Source organism: Pimephales promelas, chromosome 2 (assembly GCF_988280905.1).
Source record: "Pimephales promelas chromosome 2, fPimPro1.hap1.1, whole genome shotgun sequence".
Classification (NCBI taxonomy): domain Eukaryota; kingdom Metazoa; phylum Chordata; class Actinopteri; order Cypriniformes; family Leuciscidae; genus Pimephales; species Pimephales promelas.
The window spans coordinates 44,914,842-44,938,595 of record NC_142770.1 but is presented as its reverse complement, the minus strand read 5'-3'; the positions used below and the strand labels follow the sequence as shown (position 1 = coordinate 44,938,595).

The 23,754-nt window shown below is 39.6% G+C and overlaps 2 protein-coding genes across 5 annotated transcripts; one reads left to right on the top strand and one right to left on the bottom strand.

The window, feature by feature from the left end:
- Positions 1-372: 372 nt before the first annotated feature.
- On the bottom strand, positions 373-6,953 carry LOC148997602 (uncharacterized). 4 transcript variants are annotated; one of them, XM_089123109.1, is made up of 9 exons: positions 6,793-6,953; positions 5,411-6,687; positions 4,885-4,940; positions 4,099-4,284; positions 2,981-3,066; positions 2,830-2,892; positions 2,557-2,648; positions 1,594-1,761; positions 373-1,497 (listed from the first exon to the last, which is right to left on the bottom strand). In XM_089123109.1, exons 4-9 carry the CDS (start codon positions 4,183-4,185, stop codon positions 1,286-1,288), a joined length of 708 nt encoding a protein of 235 aa, XP_088979235.1. In that variant the 5' UTR covers positions 4,186-4,284; positions 4,885-4,940; positions 5,411-6,687; positions 6,793-6,953; the 3' UTR covers positions 373-1,285. The 4 variants fall into 4 exon arrangements, with proteins under 4 accessions (XP_088979235.1, XP_088979238.1, XP_088979256.1 ...); XM_089123112.1 differs by lacking the exon at positions 4,885-4,940; XM_089123130.1 differs by lacking the exon at positions 4,885-4,940 and having other exon boundaries at positions 5,592-6,687.
- A 13,578-nt stretch (positions 6,954-20,531) lies between these two features.
- LOC148997601 (uncharacterized) lies at positions 20,532-22,706 on the top strand. Its single transcript, XM_089123151.1, has 4 exons — positions 20,532-20,883; positions 21,286-21,359; positions 21,900-21,971; positions 22,079-22,706. Exons 1-4 carry the CDS (start codon positions 20,814-20,816, stop codon positions 22,235-22,237), a joined length of 375 nt encoding a protein of 124 aa, XP_088979277.1. The 5' UTR covers positions 20,532-20,813; the 3' UTR covers positions 22,238-22,706.
- Positions 22,707-23,754: the final 1,048 nt, after the last annotated feature.

Here is a 23,754-nt window from a genome sequence, read left to right as displayed (position 1 = left end):
GGCCACAGTCCGAGGTTGTGAGGCTCAGCATTTACGCCGTCTGCAACCTTTTGCCACTCAAGTGCCTTTTTGGCATTAGTAATGGCGAGAATATCAGTTTTGTACATTATTTTGTTCTGTTTACCATCTTATTTATGAGAATGAATTGTATAAGCCAATATTATTGAAGAACATATTTCTTTCTTTTTTGGAAATTCGGAAATGTTAACTTGCATTTCTGTTGCAGATCGATCAAACGGGTGTTCGTGTAGGCTGTTAATTGTAAGACTTGCTTTGTGAAGTCTTCGTGTTATTTATGAGAGGCAGTATTGCCATTTATTTTACACAACCGTCTACAGTTTTACACACATTCACGTGTTTTTCCAGCTGCCGACGGTGTCGCCATTTCTCATTTCACCCGTTTTTGTGCGTACGCCTGGGTCAGAGCTGGCGTGAAGGACCGCACATTTTACCGTCAAGTTTGTTTTTTATAAACACCAACTATTGCGTAGAGAGCGGCGTACGCCTTCTTTTGTGTGTACGCAACGTTTATAAACGAGGCCCCTGGAGCTTATCTCCTGACTTGTGTATAGGCTTTACTATGGCTGTTTTCAGAGCTGTAGGGAAAGTACTTTCATTTATAGACTGATTTATAACTTTAGTGAGCATAAATTCATGTACAATACAAAGTATTTACAACACACTTACAATAAGTACTTTACTCTACTTACAATACAGTCTGTCTGGGTTGTCAGTTCACAACGAGGCTCCATTTAAATTTGTCACACATGGTCTGTGAGAGGCAAGCAGACGTCCGGCAAAATCACAGTCTGAAAAAATAGAGTCTGTCCGGGTTGTCAGAGATCCAACCACTCCAGCTCCAGGACGTAGATCAAGGTCAATTATTTCATTGGTCACACTGAGGCTCCTTTTACATGAAACTACAATGTTTAGACGCTACTGAGGCTCCTTTTACATGAACATCAAGTCCATACGCAAGCTCCCAATTTTGTCCAAACATCTATAGTTTATTCGCAAGCTCACAGTTGACAAACAAAACATTGATAGTTCATAGTCTTGTGTCATAAAATGTGACACAAATTGTAAAGAATCAAATGTTCAGCCACTCCAGCTCCTCTATCTCCCCACGAAAAGTCCTCTTCTTGATGCCGTGGTCGAAGCAGATCTTATCATCTTTCTTAATGTCCGTGGTGGCCTGAAAGAGCAGGACATGCCTGTCTCCCCCCTGAAGCTTCACTATGCAGTGGCATGGCTGCACGTTGCACTTCTTCTTTGAGTGTGTAATTCATCTCCCGATGGTTTCCAGAGACGGGTGGCACTCACAGGGGAAAGTCTCCGCATCGATGCAGATTTCGTCAGGGCCATGTTTGAAGAAAAACAGGTTTCCCAGCTGGTCCTGCGTCTCTGCCATCTCCCTGCCCTCAGCACCTGTGATCACCTTTCCGTGGAAATCACACAGGATGGAGCCCTTCCCGAAGGCCTTGGTTGCAACAACGCCTGTGGTCAAAAAGAGGGAGTCATTAATGTGCTGTTCAGTTATTATATTCATTTTATTTATGGATTTTACTGAGCTCATAAGACAGTTGTACATACCTTTCTGCTCCCCAAAGGCCTTCACAGCCAGACCCGACCATTTCTGCCTGGTCACCCCCTTGATGATGCCCGGGTCACTCTCCGCCTGTGCTCTGCTGAGCGGCCTCCACTTCGCCATGATGTCCTCTGGACGAGGATGATTGGCCGTCCAGCCCTCTGCATCTATGACTAGGATATTCTGATGTTTACCGTGTGCAGAATTTTCAAAACTCATCGGAACATGAAGTTTAAATCCAAACCAAGGCAATCCGAGAAAGCTGCGGCTGTTAAAAATACGCCATTATTTCACTGCAGCGTGCCAGTGTTCGTCTACACTAGTGACGGCGACGCTGAAATGTGTGAACAGATGAATAAAATCAGTACGAAACACGAACATTTATTTATTTGGATTAAATATTGTAATCATTCAGTGTCATTTTTCAATGTCAATCGTTTTACTATTACATGTTCATGCCCAAAATGCTTAATTAATATTCAGAGAAGTTGACTGTCATTCTCCTCTAGCTGCGGGTGTTCTGATCGTAGACACCTCGCGATCATTCATTCATTCAACTATTTTAAAAAGACAGGAATAAGCACCAATGTACTTTTTATTAGTCAAATTCGTTAAAAAAAAAAAATGTAAACTCAAGTATAGAATATAAGTAGGCTAATACTGTTGTTAATGAGAAGACAGAAGACTGCTGCAGGTTAGTGGATATATATATTTAGCCTATTAATTATTCAGAATGGAACAGTTGGAAAGAAAATATATTTATAGGAACATTTCAGCAGGCTCGAGATAATTAATACAGAGATCATTATTCATTGTTTTAATCAATTGGCATCCATAAAACGTAGTGATAATCTGCATTCTCATGTATGGACGTGCGATGAACACTCTAACCGGAAACTCCCGGTATGTAATAAGTAAAACGCGGAAGTAGTTGTGCAAGTAGTCCATTGTTTACACATTTAGCTTACCAGGTCTGACATTCTTTGATCCCTGCCGACGGTAGAACCTGTCCCAGGCTTTGACCATAGCGTCCGGATAACGTCCACGGACACAATGTACACTAAAAAGTAAATGAATCGTTTACCCAAGGTAAAATTATAGAAAAACTATTTCTTTCTAAACAAAATGTCCTTCTTATGCGTGGATTCTTAGAAATATAACATGCAAACTTCCAATTACCTCATTTTACACTTATATAAGCTATAAAAAATAAAATAAAAATAAAAAGAGTAGAAGCATACTTGTTGAGCCCAATAAAGCCATCTGTCTTGTTCGTCTCGTTTATTTTAAGGCTATTTATCTGCCTGTAGGAACATTAAAGATGTGTTGAATATTTACACACCACTCATTCAAATGCATAACAGATTTGTTGAGATATGCCAGAGATCCTACTTAGAAATGATGATTTCATGGAGGATTTCACGAAACGTTTTCTGATGTTGACCGTTGACTCGATGACTTCCTTCTACAGGGATGATCTATGGAAATTACACTTAAGCCTAGTTCACACTACATGATTTTAAAATGTCGGGCTGAACTGTGCAGTTTACACTACATGACTTGCTCTCAGTGAAATCATGAGTGTTCAAGTTGTTTAGCTGTTCACACCACACAACACAACGTGATTGATCCACAACAGGAGGTAACTCACTACACGAGTTAACAACGCACTACATAGAGATACAACCACGATCGGATGATAAGAGCATATCATTTGTGACTCAATGAGAGCTGTTTCAGTACTATAATACGGTCTAAATCCTGAAAATAATCAAACAAATAACGAGTTGACAACAACACGATTCTATCATGTCTAGAAACCATGTTTTGTAACGAAAAACCACGCAATAAAACGAACCAGAAATGACGCGAAACTGCAGAGAAGAACACAACACGCGAATATGGACGTCAGACAGAAACTAGTGCTGCACACTGTTTGCTCGACGATCTGCTCTGAGAAAAAAAATGCAAAAAAGAAAAAGTAAGATTTACCTGGTGTCCTCAACCCATGCGTTGCTATGATTGGCTGTACTCATGACATCACTGAGATTGAGTCGCGCGACTGGGCGAGATATCTAGCATGCTAGATATTTTTCTGAGCTCGGTGACCTGTCTGCGAGCTGTCTGCGAGCTGTCTTTGATGCGTTGTTGGCTCTTTCACACTAACTGATTGGCGAGCGTTAATCGTCCGCTAATCGCCCGCGATTTGCACGCGATAACACCCTGACTTGTCGGCGACTCAACGATTTGCAAATCGGGCTTAAATCGGGCTTAAAATCACGTAGTGTGAACTAGGCTTTAAACATCACTTCAGTCATTTTTGTATGTTTAAGAAATAATTCTGCTTAAAAATCAGTGACTAAACATCTATTTACATAAATAGATATAATATTTAAAATACATTTTGAACTTATGTATGTGTTAGGTGCATTAAGTCACCCTGTGCCCTGTAAGACAGTAAATAGTATGCTTCTACAATGAAATTGTATATGGATAAATTGAGCACATACTTTGAGAGCGATGGCCTCATTAGAACCATTTGAAATCGAGAAGACCTCTGCAAAAGTCCCCTCGCCAATCTTGAGACAATGTTTCATGCCAGCTGGAGGGACACAGTCAAAAAAACGAAGTGGTCCGCTCTGCTGGCATTCCCGATATATTCTATCAGCAATGCTGATATGCTCATCACATGAAGTCTGGAACACAAAGGCAGAGTAAAAAAAAAAAAAAAAATGGGAGAAAAGAGACATCAACTAGCATTATTTAACTCACTTGTCTGCGTTATAGTGCAAAAGGCAGAGAGATAGTGATCTTCAAATATTTTAAAAGAAAGTTGGTACTTTTCTGTTATCCGGACCCCACGATGGCCTACCCCTAACCCCGCCCCTAAACCTACCCGTCACTGGGGTTAAGACCAATGAGGGATGACTATAGTTCTGAAATGGTATATGGTGGGGTCCGGATAACAGGAAAGTACCAAAGCATATTTTAGCAAGGGAACTGTAAACATTTTGCTATAGAAACTCCTGGCAAAAGTAGGCTAGTTGCTTGGGAAACGGAACCGAAACATCTAGTCTAACTACATAAACTGCATGTAGGGTGACCAACAGTCCTGTTTTCCCAGGACATGTCTTGTTTTCACATCCTGTCCTGGCTGTAATTAGTCCATAGCCTACTTTAAATGTTTTGAAATTAATAAGGCATCTTTGCCGTAAGAAATAAATGTAGTACTACACAGTCATGAGTCACATGCAATCATGGCCATGGCTCAAGTTGGTGCTACATGAAAGACTAACCTGCTTGATAGGCTAAAAAACGTCACTCTTCCTCCTCTAATTGATGTGGCGGGTACCTGCAAGCACACTTAAAAAATGTTGGTGATATAAGGCAATTGGCTACACGGAAATATAGTTTCCTAATTCCTACTGTACAAAAAATAATAATTACACCATGTTGTATATTGCCGTATTATGGCAACACAAACTTAATTGGTCGACATGGGATTTGTAGTTCTTTGGATATGGACGCAGATTAAGCTTATATACATAATGCAATATCTCGCATTTGTTTGCACTTATTTGTTGAATGTTTGTATGTGCAAATCGTTCAGACTGTACAGGGTAGCCAACATTAACTTATCTCACTAACGTTATCCACCTAACGTTAACTACAAAACATACTACAGGATACGTAACAGAGCATTGAGTTCATCGATAGTGCTCACACATGATTCTATCGTCACATTTACCATTACAGCAAACGTATCGCTAAAAAAATACCTTAGCAAGCGCTAGCTCACTACCCACCTGGCTACAAACATACCTACTTTGCCGGGGTTCTGGAGATGTAGCCTAGCTATGCTGTTGAATTTCAGCTAGCTGCTAACGTTAGCTAAATCACACAGGCATTCGCATATCTGTCCTTCTGACGTCATGAGCACTCACATGGTTCTAACTTTCCATTTACCATTACAGCAAACATGATTCAATAAAAGAACACGTACCCCTTAACATTTATCACTAAAATAACCCAGTTTTAGGATAATGGGATATACGAGTATTACATCGATCACGATGTCACGTAGCCTACAGTCTCTTTAGCGAACCCAGTGGATGTTTGTGTTTCAAAACTGTAGCTATATGTAGCGGTTGGTACATATTTCTGGCGCTGCAAAAAAGTGTGCAGAGGTACGTATTTCCAATGAGACCGGGTTGAGGGTGGGAGTCAAACGAACTTGGTCCATCTGTACTTCCTCAGCCAGGCAGGTGTCCTCCACATAACAGAGCATTGCGTCTTCCTTCTTGTTAAAGTAGGACAGCAAAAGCAGCAACATCTCTTTGACGTCTTCAGAGCAACCACTCAACTCTCCCCTGATCACTCTCAAGTTTGTTACAGCCTGTAGGAACTTTTTGTTCCTGTTCACACCAACAGTATTGAAGTAGTTCAAGAGTCGTTTCCCCTTCAGATCCACATTCCGGGTGAAAGTTTCTTTAAGTCCAATTCCGGCAAGTTCTTTGAAATGGACTGCCATGCCAAGTTCGTTGAATAAAAATGGCCACTCTTTCAGGAGGCATTTTATATCTCCGCCCTGGTTCACTTGTTTACGCTGTGTGTAGAAAGTCAATTTCATTAGACGTTTGACCTCCTCTGCCTTCGTTTTCTCATTTTTGGGGTCATAGAACGCTTCGCATTTTCAATTCTATACTGCAGTTGCTTAACCAAAGAGTGGTACCCTGGCCCAATCACATCTCCCTCGATTATGTCTTGCAGAGATTTAGGATATTTCGCCACCATCTTTTTAGCAACTTCGGTAGAACTCTTTTTACTTGGGCAAGGATTTTTTCGCATCATCTCTTGAACCACAATCCGGACCATCTCTCTTCTGATCCGTGGACTTGGACGATTACCTCTCTCTAATAACTGCATTAGTTCCTCTGGTAACTTGTCCCATGGTACCAGAAAGGTGTCCACCCAGTCTGGATTAGGGCTTTGGGAGTGGTTGGAAGAGGTTGACTGTGAACTTCTGGATAGAGACTCAAAGGTTGAGGGAGGTCTTGGCGTGGCATCAACAGATGAGCTGCTGCTTTCAGGGGTCTGGCCTGCACACAATTATCAATACAATGTGAAATTTCCAACCTTTCAGATGTTTTACGCCATCTAATTGTTAGCACTGGTAGCATTCTGTAATGTAATAGATCACTTACATCTCAATTTCCAAGCAACAATTACTCTTCAGGCTTAAATTGGCCTCAACGCTGACAGCAAATCAGCTTCCTTAATAAATGTAAAGTCCTCATATGTCTCCACACCAAGAGATTGCAAGGTCTCTTCTAAAATGTCCTTTGTCATCTCTGGAAGGTCAGGCAAGACCTCAGTGATGGCGGAACGTAGAAACATTCTCTCTTGAGTCAGACATTTCTAGAATCAAGCAAGTAGAAATTAGATATTAGTGAAGTAACAACATGCATTTAAGAGGAGCCACTTCTTTTGAATATGTGTCTGAGGATTTAAAAAAAAAATGTGCATCTAAAAGAAAAAAAAAATTATTTATACTTTCATATTTTTCCAAATGGTATGTTTTTACTATATTTTTTTACTAACCATACATGAGCATTTTTTGTGTGGTTTATCCACCACTGTGGCCAAGACCTCTTTATTTCGACAGCACACTGTGTTTCAGTGGAATGACTTGATGCCCGTTTAAAATGTATGATGGTAACGGATAAAAATCAACCAAATCATTAATGTTAAGACATTGCAACCTGGTGTTCTGTTTTGTCACGGAGTACAGATGGTATTCAGAATGATAGTCAGCTTTATGTACCCCCATCACAAAATACACTGTGTCATCATTTTGAATTAAAATAATGAGAAGTTCTCCAAACTCAATGGCCTCATCATTTTTTGACACAAGGAAATTACCTTTTTTATATGATGTACCTTTGTACACGATGTCTGTGGATACATTAGTATTAATTTCTGAAAAAGTAAACTCTCTTACTGCATGTTTAATTGTGTCACTGTAAAGGTTGGGATAAAAAGTGCAACAGTCTTTGACTTGCAGAAGCTGACTGCATCCTGGTCCAGCTGAAAGATATGCCTGAAACTTCTGATGTCTTTCAGATAAAGTTAGGCAGATGTTTTTAAAGTTTTTCAAATGCCTGGCACATCTCTTGAAGTAGGAGTGTTTGCTTTCAAAACGCATCGTCCATATACTCTAATCAAGGGGCCAAATTTAAAAATAAGTGCTGGATAGTGCCGCAAATAATGATGTTTTGGTTTTAGTGGACTTTCAGGAAATAAAGACTTTCTTGATTCCAAATATTCTTGGATTAGAATATCAAGATAGGCTACCTGTGCTGATGAAATCGTTTGCGCACAAATCATATCAACAATATCTTTAAGCTGGAGAGTTAACTGCCACACATCATCTTCTGGATTTTGCACTTTGTCACCAATTAATACAGGAAGCAATCTTAAGAAATTCCAATTCTGAATGGCTTGCCCTGAAAGCTTGGGCACCTCAGAGTTGACAGCACATGGCTTTGTGAGAGCATCGGTTCCTTTGTACTTGAACTGCTTGATGCGCCGGTTCAAAATTGAATATGTAAGCCATTGCTTCTTCTTGATGAAATACTTCAAGTACAATGCAACATCATAGGACAATACAATACAAAATATGTCATGGCCTAAACAAGGAGGGAGACCAGGCTGGCAAACATGAAAAGATTTCAAAGTATTGAAAACAGAGTTTCCCTTTATGCCTTTGTTGTCTTGAGCTTGTAGATCAAGAACAACAGAATTGTAACGTTCAGGGGTGCGCTGTGGACCACAAACATTTGGGTCATTGTTTTGATATCAAATGTTCTTATCAAGCATAATAAAACAAAAGAATAAAGACAACATTTTGTTAAATTAATCACCTTAGAAGTAATTTAGACAACACATTTACACTTGAAATGTTTACTTGCCACTTTGTCTCGCATAGCATTCACATATCACAGATAACAGTGAAATTGAACTGTGGTGTAGTGTAACTGTATTGAATTGTGGTGAATGTGATCAAATAAAAGAAAAGAAAACAGAAAAAATAAAATCACACTGGTACAGCGGCATCTCAAATTGCCATCTTAGTGCTTACATGCCTCACAAATGACAACTACATGTTTGTGCTCCTTGTACACAGGCCTGGTGCTCTGGGAACACCAGCTGCTGACTTTTCTGTCTTTGGCAGCTGGGCATCATTTCAATCATACAATGATTTCAGTATAAGAATCATTTCAGCATATGAATGATTATGAACTGTTAGGCCTACTAAATGTAAATAAGCTTTAAAAAACAATCTTTTTTTAGTGTAGTTAACATTAGCTAGCTAGAATATGTCAACAGCTAGCTAGCTAATAGTATTGGACATGTTTCTCCTTCTCACAAGTAATTTCTCACTATTACAAGGTCAAGGTAACCATAGCCTAATATTGAGACATTATGTTGTTATCTTTTACAATATATATAAAAAAATGTCTGTGGTTAAAATTAAATAAGATTAATAATAATTTTTGACCCATGTATGTAAAATTGATGTAGAAATAATAATAATAAAAAAACTAACATAATGATTTGTGGAAATTAAAAACAAAATATTTAATGAATACTTGGAATAAGAAATGATTAAAAAAACATATTTTAAATGAAAGATTCAGCAAAGAAACACTCAGCCATCACTGAAATAACATAGCAAATGAATATGGGTCATTTTAGACCCATGTATGTAAAATTGATGTAGAAATACAAAAAAAGTGTTTGTTTATAAAGTAAGAAAGGAAACGTAGACACAATGATTTGTGGAAATCAAAAACAAGATATTTAATGAATACCTGGAATAACAAATGATAAAATACATATATTTTAAAGACTCAGCAAAGAAACACTCAGCCATCACTGAAATAACATAAGAAATGAATACGGGTCTTTTTAGACCCATGTTGCGCATTAGAAGGGTTGCTATACAAATACTATTTTTATTCAAAAAGTAAGAAAGGAAAAATAAAAATAAGGATTTGTGATGATCAAAAACAAGTTAATTGAGGAATACCTGGAATACTGAATGATGAAATTAATTTCTTGCAAAGATATAGAAAATTAAAACTATTTAGACCCATGTTGTGCATCAAAGGGTTAACAACTCCCATTCCCACTTCCATGAATCCCATTTCTGATGGGATGCTGTTTAGAATTTGGTGTATATGCTGCAAACCTAATTATGTACATTATAGGAATTATGCATCTATGATAGTGATTATGAATTATGATGGGGTGTGCTTATAATTTAGACATTTTAAATACAATTTCTAAGTCAAAAACAGAATCCCAGCATAACCTATTCATTTTGCATAATTGATAGCTGAAATGTAAATAGTGTGTTGGGTAAAGCATGTTTCACCTCATAAAGTCAATGTAATTCTGAAAAATGACCCATAAGTGTGCTGTCCATGAACAGTAATAATTAAACTTGACAACTTTTTTCAAGACAACAAATTTTATTAAGAATTAGAAGAAAATAGAAAAGTAAAATAATGTAAAAATAAACATATAAAGAATAGAACTATTAAATAAGTAATTAAAAAAAAGTGTGTTTTTCTGGAACTGGCTTATTCGTCGAGCCATTCTAGACTCAGGCCCTCTCCACGGTAAGAGCCTCTCTTTAGTCATATTTGAGCTGTGTGCCAACAGTGATGTCCTTCAGTGCTTTAAATAAGATTATATCCTTGTCTTCCCCATTAATTTTCATCTTGCAATGGAACGGTTTAAGGTTTGGCATCTTTGAAGAATGGTTTATTCTTCTGCCAAAAGTGTTTGTAAGAGGGCGGCTCTCGCATGGATAATTCTGTGAATCTACACACAGTTCTCTTTCTCCAGCTTTGAAAAAGAAACAATATCCAGGCTCGTCGTTCAGGCTCTGCACTATGGCCCTCCCTTCAGCCGCTGGGATTACCTTTCCATGGTAATCACAGACTATATCGTTGGTGTAAAACCGTCGGGTTGCGACGACTCCTATAATAAAGAGAACAATAAAAATGACATGTAGTTCATGGCTGCTGGAATGCACATTTTACATTATTGCTTCTTCTGCCCTTACAAGACAAATGAAGAGTTTTCTTAGCTAGACCTTGCTCTGCACCAAAGTCCTTGATGGCGAGCCCCGTCCATGTCTGCTGGGACACGCACTGAATGACAAAACTGTCTTCTTCTACTTTTTGCTTTGGGGCTGGTCTCCACTGCAGCACAATCTCCTCCGGCTTTGGCCAGTTCACCGTCCAGCCCTCCTGTGTGATAAGACCTTCGCTGCAGACGGTTTGCGCAGTCTGAAGTATGCTGAAAGGCAGAATGAAATAACTTTACTCATGTGATTCACTGTAAATAAATGGCCTAGTTCGTGTCGAGTCAGTGTGTGTTAATGCTGTATTGATGGATTCGGAGACTTACACAGCAGATGTGTCGGGATGTGGTTTCAACTACAGCCGCCTGATGTTAGAATGCCACACTGATTTGTTGTCAGAGGTCTAGTTGAATACCATTACCCTGAGTCGTTGCGTCAATTTATCTGCCGATAGGCCCGGGAAAGGATGGAATAACTGGAGTACCATGCAGGAAATCGTTGAAGGTGAATTTATTGAGGACAGCTGTCTCAGCACACGTGCTCCAAATCAAGTTCAAAAATAAACAAAAGAAATCATCAAAAAAATAATCAAAATAAACATTACAAAACATAAATAAAACATGCTGAAAGCAGCAAAAACATGGCATCAAATCCAGCCTCGAGGAACAAACCTCTGACAATCACGACACATCCTACAGCATTGGACTGTACTAGTACTGGCACATGGCCCGTCTCTCCCCACTCAATTAGCCTCACTCCTTTATATATGCTATTTTCCCGCCAAAACTAGTGGGTCATACCAACTGTAGGGGTCGAATAACTCCCCTGACAATGGAAACATTCAATATCAGTGTTCTTGCATTTAAATCCAAACAGATACATAATCACAAATAATATCCTTAATCAAAAATAAACAATATGAAAACAATTATAACATTAAACAAAAAGACAATGTAAACAACAACACTGTGAACGGATGTTCACATGGTGATAACCTACAGGTTCATCATCACACACCCCCCTTCCTCTAAACAGTCACGACCTCAGGAGTGACGTGACAAAAAGTCAGCCATAACATTAAGCACTCCTGGTCTATATTGGATTTCAAATTTAAAAGGTTGCAGGGATAAATACCATCGTGTTATTCTTGCGTTAGTGTCTCTCATTCTCTTGAGCCATTGCAATGCTCTGTGATCGGTCTCAAGCACAAAGTCTTTACCAATCAGATAGTACTTTAACGTGTCCAAGGCCCATTTGATGGCTAGGGCCTCCTTCTCCACTGTGGAATACTTAGTCTCTCGGGGAAAAAGTTTTCTGCTTATGTACTGAACTGGACGACGGTTTTCTCCTTCCCCCTGTAACAGTACTGCCCCCAGTCCCAACTCAGATGCATCCGTTTGTACCACAAATGGCAACTCAAAGTTCGGACTTTGTAACACAGGGTCTTTACATAAACAGGACTTAAGATCTTGAAAGGCACGTTCACATTCAGGTGTCCACTTGACTTTAGTGGAACTGCTTTTCTTTGTAAGTTCAGTCAGTGGTGCTGCTCTGCTGGCAAAGTTAGGTATAAACCTTCTGTACCAGCCGATCAAACCTAAAAAGGATCTGACACTTTTCTTCGACGATGGAGGTGCACATGACAAAATTGCTTGTAGCTTGTCCACTTGAGGTCTCACTGAACCTCCTCCAGCAATATATCCCAAGAAAGAAACTTCCTGTCTGGCTATCTGGCATTTCTTGGCATTTACCACCAGACCTGCCCGCTGAATTCTTTCAAACACCTTTGTCAAGTGTTCCTGATGCTGTTCCCAAGACTCGCTAAAGATGACGATATCGTCAATGTATGCTGCTGCAAAGCTGTCCAGACCCCTCAGCACTTGATCCACCAGGCGTTGGAAGGTTGCTGCGGCCCCGTGCAGACCGAATGGCATATACTTAAAATGGTATAGCCCTGCTGGAACACGAAAAGCAGTCAAGTTCTTAGCAGAATCAGTTAAAGGAACTTGCCAATATCCTTTGCACAAATCTAACGTTGTTAAATACTTAGCTTTGCCTAGTTGTTCGATCAACTCGTCGACTCTCGGCATCGGATAAGGGTCGAAAGATGATACTGCATTCAGTTTCGAGTAATCAACGCAGAATCTGAGCGTGCCGTCTTTCTTGGGTACCAATACCACTGGGCTGCACCATTCACTTGTTGAGGGCTCGATGATATCAGACTCCAGCATCATTTGCACTTCCTCTTTCAAGGCAGGGATCAGGCGTGCTGGCACTCTGCAGTGACTTTGCCTGATCGGCTCTGTTGCAAGCAAACGAATATCGTGATGCAAAAGTTTTGTTCTTCCTGGTTTGTCAGAAAAGAGACCCCCTGGAACTAGACTCTGGAACTCTTTTTGCTGTTTGGGTGTTAGATGATCAATTAGTGGGAAAGTTGAATTTGAATTAACAGGAAAATATTGTTCCTCCAATTCCTCTTCATCCTCCACTTTCCTCGCCCACAGCTGCTCTGACCATGAGCCTTTTCTCTCATTCCAAGGCCTCAAAAGATTAATATGGAAGATCTGAGACTTTTTTCTACGGTCAGGTACAGCAATCTCGTAATTTGTGGGACTCAGCTTTCTAAGCACTTCATATGGCCCTTGCCATTTGGCCAAAAGAGAACTTTCTGTAGTAGGGAGCAATAACAATACCCTCTGCCCTGGGCTCAGTGTTCTTTTCCTACTTGACTGATCATACCAATGTTTCTGTTGCTGCTGTGCTTTTGTCATGTTAGCCCTCACAACCTCGGCCATTGAGTCCAATTTCTCCCTCATCTTCATGACATATGACAAAATGTTTGTTTTCTCACGTGCATTATCTCCTTCCCAAGCCTCTTTTAGCACATCCAACGGTCCCCGAACCTGTCGTCCATATAGCATCTCGAATGGCGAGAAGCCTGTTGATGACTGTGGGACTTCACGATAAGCGAACATCAAATACGGCAACCATTGGTCCCAATCAGTTCCTGTATCAGACACAAACTTTCGTAACATGTACTTCAAGGTCTGGTTAAACCTCTCCACCATACCATCGGTCTGAGGGTGATAAGGAGTGGTCTGGATAGGATGTATGCGCAACATTGAGCAAACTTGTTTCATCAACTTAGACGTAAAATTAGTACCCTGGTCTGTGATTATCTCTTTAGGCAATCCTACTCGAGAAAAAAGTTGAACCAGTGCATTGACAACCTGCCTTGTCTTGATGTTTCTGAGAGGAAACACCTCTGGATAACGCGTAGCGTAATCAGCAACAACAAGAATGTACTTATTACCAGATCTACTCCTTTCCAAAGGTCCTACGATGTCCATCGCAATACGAGAAAATGGTATGTCAATAATAGGCAAGCTTACCAGAGGTACTCTGTCACTCTTTTTAGCTGGTCTCACCATCTGACATTCTGGGCATGATTTACAAAAATCGATAACGTCTGTATAGAGCTTAGGCCAAAAGAACTTACCAGCAATTCTCGCCAGTGTTTTCTGCTGGCCTAAATGTCCTGCCCAAGGTACGGAATGTCCCAATTGTAATACCTTCAATCTCATAGACTCTGGTACCACCAATCTCTCACCTTCAGCACTTATTAAGTACAACTTGTCATCCTTGATCACCAGTTGATCTTTCTGAATTAATGCCGACCTTGTACTATCAGCCTTAGCTTTCTCAAACAACGGTTTTAAAGTTTCATCCTGCCTTTGCAACTGCACAATATCATGAGGAATTTGTTCGAGATCATCTGAATTCGGTTGTTTCACATTTTCAATTACCTCAGTACCCATTACTTTATCCTGCCATTTCTCCCTCCTAGATTTCCTGTTTTTGGAAGCCACATTGAATGGTAAATCTTGTAAAAGTTGTTTAGTAACCTCTTCTTGATTAGCCTGTGCTCTGGTTACAACCCTTGCATCTGCTACCTTGTCATCACTCTGCAACAAATCCACCAACACAGGTATATCTCTGCCTAATATCACTGGATAAGGGGATTTGTCAATTACTCCAACTGATAACTTATAGGCTTGGCCTTCAATTTCAATCACCATCTCCGTTTTAGGATACTCTTTTTCATCGCCATGTATACAACAGACTCTCAGCTTATCCTGTTTCAGCACATTTGACTTTCCCAAACACTCTGGTCTCACTAATGTCTGGCTTGAACCTGAATCAACCAATGCTTTAAACAACGTATTTCCAATCTTCACCTCCACTACTGTGTCTGTGTTCAGTTCAATCTCATTTAGCTTCACAGAAGATCTTAACTCATAACACAAGCGAGTAGCAGACATGTTTTGCACTGGACACTCAGCTCTTTTATGCCCTGCCTGACCACATGTATGACATATTATCACAGACCTTCTGTTATACTGGCTAACTCCACTTGCACGCATACTGTTACTCAGAGTAGAACTATTTTGCAATGTCCGTCTATCAGCATCAAAATTTCTCAGACCACTACCCTTAGCATCCCCAGACTTACCGGTTGGGCTGTGGTGGATGTCTCGCCATCGTCTCGGCTGATGCAGTGATCGCCTCGCAGCCATGAATGTCTCTGCCAGTTCTGCCGCTTGTTGACACGATGTAGGGCCATTCTGCTTCACCCACGTTCTTGCTTCTGGGTTCAGCAATTTGAGAAACTGCTCCAGTACTATTTGATCACCAATTTCTTGTTTAGTTCGACGTGAAGGGACCATCCACTTTTCGTACAGATCTTTCAGTCTCACATACAGTTCACGTGGTGTTTCATCATCACCTAGACTGTACGCTCTGAAACGTTGCCGAAAGGTTTCTGGATTAATTTCAAACTTGTCAAGTATCGTCTGTTTAACACAATCATAGTCCATTGAATTCTCAGGCTCCATAGCCACATACGCTGCTCTTGCTTTACCTGTTAGTAACGGCAGGAGATGTAACACCCAGTCCTGACTCGGCCATTTGCACGCTTGAGCAATACGTTCGAAAGTCATTAAATAATGCTCAATATCCTCATCACTTGACCAGGGCAGCATCCTTGGGCAGTTAAAACTTGTTAAACCATAATCTCGTCTTCCCGTTGTGACCTCATCTGCTGCTGATGTCGTCGTATCACTTAGTGCCTGTTGTCGCCTGGGACGTGTATTTGCATCCGACCTCAACTCTGTAGCCTCTGTGTCACTCACTGTTGGCACCCCCCTTGCCAGCCGATCCTGTCTTTCCTGGTGAACTTCGGACTGTAGTTGTACGAATTGATGTTGAAGTATCCGATATTTGTGCTCGTGACGTTGCGCTTCTTTTTCCAGCCTTTCTTCTCTTTGCTGTTGGCTATGCAGAAAGTTTTGCAGCATTATAGCCATCGGCTCTGACGTACTACCTGAAGTCCTTTCATCGTGCATTGGAGATGAACTCGTTGCCTCCAGTTCCTCTGCTGGTTTACCCTCATCTTTTCCCCTCGCTCCATCTTGCCTCTTTGGTGGCATTTTCCCTTTGACCAGAGATCAACCTCTGCCACTTTCCTTTAAACGATGTGCAGCTGGGGCAGCATGATTTCCACTGCATGTGTACTCGTTTCCCTTTTAAGGCCTGGAACCACCGCTGCCACCATGTGTCGGGATGTGGTTTCAACTACAGCCGCCTGATGTTAGAATGCCACACTGATTTGTTGTCAGAGGTCTAGTTGAATACCATTACCCTGAGTCGTTGCGTCAATTTATCTGCCGATAGGCCCGGGAAAGGATGGAATAACTGGAGTACCATGCAGGAAATCGTTGAAGGTGAATTTATTGAGGACAGCTGTCTCAGCACACGTGCTCCAAATCAAGTTCAAAAATAAACAAAAGAAATCATCAAAAAAATAATCAAAATAAACATTACAAAACATAAATAAAACATGCTGAAAGCAGCAAAAACATGGCATCAAATCCAGCCTCGAGGAACAAACCTCTGACAATCACGACACATCCTACAGCATTGGACTGTACTAGTACTGGCACATGGCCCGTCTCTCCCCACTCAATTAGCCTCACTCCTTTATATATGCTATTTTCCCGCCAAAACTAGTGGGTCATACCAACTGTAGGGGTCGAATAACTCCCCTGACAATGGAAACATTCAATATCAGTGTTCTTGCATTTAAATCCAAACAGATACATAATCACAAATAATATCCTTAATCAAAAATAAACAATATGAAAACAATTATAACATTAAACAAAAAGACAATGTAAACAACAACACTGTGAACGGATGTTCACATGGTGATAACCTACAGGTTCATCATCACAAGATGTTTCTCCCGCTGGGCGTACTGGGCGGCCCTCCATTTATTATAAAAGATACGGTCTTCTGGAAAACCGTATTCCACCCTTTTCTTTTTACATGGAGGCAGACTCTCCAGCGAAACTGGAAATCTTTCAATGAATTCCCCAAAGTCTCTCCGATGTCCCCCAGAAGCGCCAGGCGTAGCCAAGGATGTCTCGTCCGCAGACCCGCTTTGTAAGTGAGGAATACAAGGTTTATAATATGCAAAAAAATATGAATGAAAACTTGCTAATCTGCTGTGCAAATAGTTTGTGATGAGTTATGTCCTGGTTGGACGAAGAGACGTACCTGGCCAATGATTCCTGTACATGACATCCTGAGGCTGGGCCGCACCAGCGCTGAAGGACAGGTAATTCAGTAATGCCCCCCTTTGTTGCTCTGGGAGCTGTTTCAACTGCCCTCCGCACACACTGGCTGGTGAAAGGGACCATCTCATACCTGCAGAAAGACAATGAAAAATGAAATGTTAATTGTGCTGTGACTGACAAAATGTGGATCCATTCACACACACGCATACCAGTTTGCACTTTGAAAGTGACACACTTCCTGCTGCCAGTTGGTGGCGCTATAACTTTGACTCACAATAGTCACATCCATGTGATCGTCACATCGTCACACCAGTCACATCCTCGCACTGTTAGTGCTCGGGCCCTAATGATGAAGTCTTAGCCTACTGACAGGTTGTGGCCCAACAACTGCTGCCTCTGGTTTTAAAGTTGAAACTGCTTCATGTTTTAGTAACAGTTTCTTGTTGAATCCGGTGTTGAACTCGTGGAGATTCTGGAAGCTGTCTTCCGTGAAATGCGCAGCACAGAGAGCTAGATTACGATCGTCACTTTCAGGAACATAATCAAACATAAATTGTATCCATTGTTGACGAAGTACAGCGTCCGTGGGAAGCCGAAACACAGAAGACCTGACAGCTGCGTGAACAACACACTCGACGAGCTGGAGCTGCTGAAATATGGTCATGCTCTTTTCTGCTTATTCCGGAGGGAGGGTTGATGCAAATGTGTGGGTTAGTGACGTACCATAACCCAGCTGTAGTCCCATTCGTTTTTGTAGGCATTTATACTTCCTGATTTTTAAAGGACGATATCTCTGCTTACACTGAACTTTCAGCGCTGCAACTTTGCAGATACTGTTCATGCACCAACAGCAACATTACACACTATTTAACATGAAAAAAGTGAAATCGCAATCAACCCCCCCTTTAATATTCATCAATTGCGAAATCATGTTAAACACAGAGAGGAAATAATAAAAACGTAACTTCACTCAATGTGAAGTAGAAGTTATCATTGGCGAGGTGGAAAAGAGGAGAGAAATGTTGTTTGGAGGGCACAGTGTGGACATCCAATATGTCCGTCTAATGGAGCAGATATAGCAATTAAATCGTCAGTCAGTCAGATAGATAGATAATTAGAGAGATATATAGCCTAGATAGATCGATAAATAGGTGTATTATTTGTCCACTGGGGAAAGTTGTTTTCATTGTAAAAATATCTTCATCAGCTCCGGAATCATGGCATTCATGCCTTTAGTTTGTTTTATTTTTGATAAAATAACGTATGACGTGTCTCAACCATTCAGAAAGCTGCAAGAAATTACATTTGCGCTGAACTATTTCCCATTTAGATTATAAGCGACATCCAGAGCTTGTCAGATGCAGAATTAAATGGATGTAAGTAAAATGCCCCATCACAATGTGTATAATGACGCACAATGGCTGATCTTGAGTTCTTAGAAGATGTGGCGATTAAATGGAAGGATTCAAAGCATCTTCTTCATAACAAAAGGTGTGGAAAAAATATATTATTTATTGAAGAATTCCCTCATTGTGCAGTTTATTTCAGTTTGGACAGTCTTGATTTCGCCCAACTCCTCGGCCCTCTCTAATTGAATTAATGACTAGACTCTTTTTTTGCCTCGACTTTGATGTCCGACCATTTCTTTTTTATTTCGGCCACAGTCCGAGGTTGTGAGGCTCAGCATTTACGGCGTCTGCAACCTTTTGCCACTCAAGTGCCTTTTTGGCATTAGTAATGGCGAGAATATCAGTTTTGTACATTATTTCGTTCTGTTTACCATCTTATTTATGAGAATGAATTGTATAAGCCAATATTATTGAAGAACATATTTCTTTCTTTTTTGGAAATATGTGTTAATTTGCATTTCTGTTGCAGATCGATCAAACGGGTGTTCGTGTAGGCTGTTAATTGTAAGACTTGCTTTGTGAAGTCTTCGTGTTATTTATGCCATTTATTTTACACAACCGTCTACAGTTTCACACACTTTCACGTGTTTTTTCCACCTGCCGACGGTGTCACCATTTCTCATTTCACCCGTTTTTGTGCGTATGCCTGGGTCAGAGCTTGCGTGAAGGACCGCACATTTCACCGTCAAGTTTGCTTTTTATAAATACCAACTATTGCGTAGAGAGCGGCGTACGCCTTCTTTTGTGCGTACGCAACGTTTATAAATGAGGCCCCTGGAGCTTATCTCCTGACTTGTGTATAGGCTTTACTATGGCTGTTTTCAGAGCTGTAGGGAAAGTACTTTCATTTATAGACTGATTTATAACTTTAGTGAGCATAAATTAATGTACAATACAAAGTATTTACAATACACTTACAATAAGTACTTTACTCTAATTACAATGAATACAGTCTGTCCGGGTTGTCAGAGATCCAACCACTCCAGCTCCAGGACGTAGATCAAACTCAATTATTTCATTGGTCAAACTGAGGCTCCTTTTACATGAAACTACAATGTTTAGACACTATTGAGGCTCCTTTTACATGAACATCAAGTCCGCGAGGTTTTAAAAAGTATTAAAAAGTGATAAATCAAAATTGTCAAATTTAAGGTTATTAAAAGTGTTAAATGTAGTCTGAGGGGTATTATTTTTTAAAAATTAGGTATTATTTTTTTTCAGACTATCAGGTGTCCTATTTTGTGTTTGCGTTAGTCCGTATAAATATGGGCTTTAGCTTATCTGGGCACAATCAAAGATCTTTCATTTCTGTCTAAGTTTGATGCTGACGTCATATTCAGTGGCTGGACGATATGATGATATATAGAGGCTATATAACCCTGATATAAGTGATCACACGGATTTAGACCTACCTATATTGTATTTATATAAAGCGTTCACAGGCAAATTTGCTTTAGCCTATGTAGATCTATATATTGCTTTTATTTCCCTTTTATTGAAATCAGGCAAACATAAATGTCAGGCGACACGATTGCTGGCTGCATGTCAATATCCATGGATCACTGGATCTTTAGTAAGTTGTTAGGAGTCCAACTATATTGAGTCCAACATTTAGTTTAAATTGATCAAATTGTTAGTTTTAGTCGCATTTTCGTTTAATAGCTTCCCCTATTAAATCCAGTCACGCAGTAGATCTTTTGAGAAGGGTCTGACTGCAGAGCCGCAGAGCCGCAGTTTTACCCCAGCAGTTTTACCCCGCGCATGCGCAGTTTCACTATATCAGTTTTATCCGCTCGTTTTGAATAAGTTATTAAATTGTCTTCACTGCAGTCAGTTCAGCAGTGCTGTTGGACAAATCATTCTTTTATTTAACATATTCATGTCGCAGGAAACTTGCAGCACCAGGCCGTTGGATCAAAATGAAAAAAAAAAAAAAAAAACAAAACAAACAAAGTAAGGGTATTTTGTTGTCTTGTTTTCGGGACACTTTAACGTCCTGATTGATTTCTTTGTTTTTCGAAATGCAATTTGCCATTTCAGCATATCTCCCATCAACTCGATATGACATCCTGTCAGGTCTTCATGATTATGGTAAGTTATTGGACTTTTATCAGTCTGTCTCCACTATGTTATATCAAAAATATATTGTAAAATGAATGTTTTAGTATGCTTTACACATCGTATTGAATGAACCCGTTGATTTCACTGCTGTTAGTCTTATTTCTATGTTATATTAATATTATTGTTGTTAATAGTAGCCTATTCATGGAAGTATTGCTTTTTTCTCAGCATGACATTCATGACACAATAAGTGGTGCCTACTTCTCCTCATGGAGAATTTTGTTTCTAGGGTTTAGTTATTATTATTTGTCATTTAGCAGACACTATTATCCAGAGTGACTTTTAGTAAACTAACTTTAGGGACAGTCCTTGCTCAGGACTCAGTATTCTGCACAACTTTGTTCTCATTGTTGTCTTTTTGTGTTTTGTCAGACATGGAAGGTGGCTTGCACATTGGGCTGAGGCGGTTGGATTGCACATGGCGGTTGGATCTTGCCTCACTGACAGTGAAGTGAGCTTTTGTTGTCAAAGTATTTTGTTTATTTATTTATCTATCCTATTGTCAGTCGCCAATATTCTATACTTAGACTTTCAGGGGACACAGATATCAGTTGGGTTCTTAAAACACACCAAGTCCCATTGTTGCAGGGTTGATCCTTGAAAGACCCTAAAAGACCCCTGTGAACACACATGTGCCCCAAGCCAAATGGTCTAGAGTTAGTCTGATCATTACAGGCATGCACTACTTTAAATGTTCTTGCTAAATGTAATGTTGTAGTTTTATAATGCGGTATTAAAAAGGGCTTAAAAATTTTAACTGGTGGACACCCTGTATTAGGGCAGGGACATTGACCTTTGTTATTTTTGTTTGTTTTTGTAAAATGGATTGATTCAAATAGATGAATTCTTTTGTGCAAATTAGAAGTAAATCAAATCTTAGTTTGGTTCTGCATTGCATATGCATGAAATTATACATTTTATTAAATTAAACATTTTGTAGTGGACAATTGAAATACATTACATCACACTGTGCTCTTCTACAACAGATGAATGGACCAGGAGAAATTGAGTATGGAGTAGGAGCGCTGGAGGGGGACACGACACCACACAATCTTGAGGTATTTTGTAGAGTTCTGCAATGTATATAATATATTTAGACGTTTTATTTATCTGAAAATATAAAATTGTTGATTGCTGTTAATTTTTTTAAATATTTTTCATAAAGAATGCCATTATGATGAGCAGCATCAGGAAAGGTGTGGAATGGTTGAAGGACAATCACCCGCTGATGAAGATCAAGTCCTTGCCACCACGCATTGACAGCATGGAGGAGGAAGAAAGCCCTTTCTCCACTACATTCACATTGTGCCACAACTTTGGATGAGGATGATAAATTAAGAGCCCCATTCTATTTTACATTTAAAAACAGAGAGGTCATGCCCTTTTTCATGTCTGAGGTTAAGGACAAAGAAAAATGTAAGAGTGTCATCATTTTAAAACCCTGACATTTAATTATTATTATTTATTTTCTAATTGGTGACAGACTTGCTGTCTGTCTGTCTGTAGCAGTATGTCTGTGTATGTATATTAGAAGGTCTGTCTGTATCAATATGTCTGTCTGTGTATCAATATGTCTGTCTGTCTCAGTATGTCTGTGTATGTATATTAGTTTGTCTGTCTGTATCAGTATGTATGGCTGTGTATCAATATGTCTGTCTGTATCACTCTGTATGTGTATCAGTGTACCTGTCTGTCTGAATCGTATGCCTGTCTGTCTGTATCAGTATGTCTCTCTGGTAATTGAATTGAAATATAATTGTATTCTTGGTAATGTCTTCAAAATTAATAAAATATTTGAAATTATTGTTAATAATTTGTGTTCAAGTCATTTGTTTCATCAACGTTAATTCGATGAGCAAAACAATGTCAGATCAACGTTGTTTCGATGTCATATTTCCACGTTGATTCAATGTCAGTTTGCTATCTGGTAGTGTGCTCCTGATACACTGAAAAAAATGATGTGTTGGCTTTACTTAATTTTTTCATGTAAACAGGTTCCACCGGTTGCACATAACTTTGTTTTGTTAAACAAACATAATTTGTTCATGTAACTTCAACATCATGGAAGTTATTTTAAGCCATCCAATCAAACTCTGAGCTGAGTGTTAAAGTTAATGAGACAATTAAGTGAATAACTGAGTGATGATTGAGCGTTATTGAAGACACCTGATGTTAACGAGCAGAATCACTGAAGGAGAAAACCGGAATTTAAGGTCACCATTATGGAGATGAGTATTTGTTTTAGTTGGCCCCCCTTGACCCCCTCATTATTTACTTTTGATTTTGTCTGAGCTGTAACAGCCAGATAATCAACTAGAAAATATGATCTGTGGATGTTGGTTGTGTTTTCACATAATTATTATATCACAATGATTTGACCAGAATCGTTGAACTCATACAGATGCAAGTTTCTGAATTAAGTTTATCTTATGGATTATAGCAGTATATATATATATATATATATATATATATAGAGAGAGAGAGAGAGAGAGAGAGAGAGAGAGAAAGGTCACCTTTGAACTAGGGCTGGGCGATATTGCACAATATTGTTATGCACATCTAATCAGTAAAGCCGGTTCCTTGATAAGTAGTAAATCACCTTCACCTGCTTTCAGATGGACGATATGATGCAAATAGGAGTGTTAAATTAACACTCAAGAGTGTTAAAGTTAATGAGATAATTAAGTGATTAATTTAGTGATGATTGAGGATTATTGAAGACACCTGATGATCACAAGCAGAATCGGTGAAGGACAAAATCACAAATTGTAAGTCACCGTTATGGAGATCAGTGTTTGCTTTAGTTGGGCTCTTGACACTTATAATTTCACTTTAAATTTT

Excerpts from the sequence above, each read along its gene's own strand:
- LOC148997601 (XM_089123151.1), top strand. The coding sequence starts at position 20,814 with ATGCAATTTGCCATTTCAGCATATCTCCCATCAACTCGATATGACATC. Across the intron at positions 20,884-21,285 it reads GTCAGGTCTTCATGATTATG|ACATGGAAGGTGGCTTGCAC; the intron begins GTAAGTTATTGG and ends GTGTTTTGTCAG. Across the intron at positions 21,972-22,078 it reads CGACACCACACAATCTTGAG|AATGCCATTATGATGAGCAG; the intron begins GTATTTTGTAGA and ends TTTTTCATAAAG.
- LOC148997602 (XM_089123109.1), bottom strand. The coding sequence starts at position 4,185 with ATGAAACATTGTCTCAAGATTGGCGAGGGGACTTTTGCAGAGGTCTTC. Across the intron at positions 3,067-4,098 it reads ATGAGGCCATCGCTCTCAAA|ATCATCCCTGTAGAAGGAAG; the intron begins GTATGTGCTCAA and ends TAATTTCCATAG. Across the intron at positions 1,762-2,556 it reads ATCAAAGAATGTCAGACCTG|TCATAGATGCAGAGGGCTGG; the intron begins GTAAGCTAAATG and ends AGAATATCCTAG.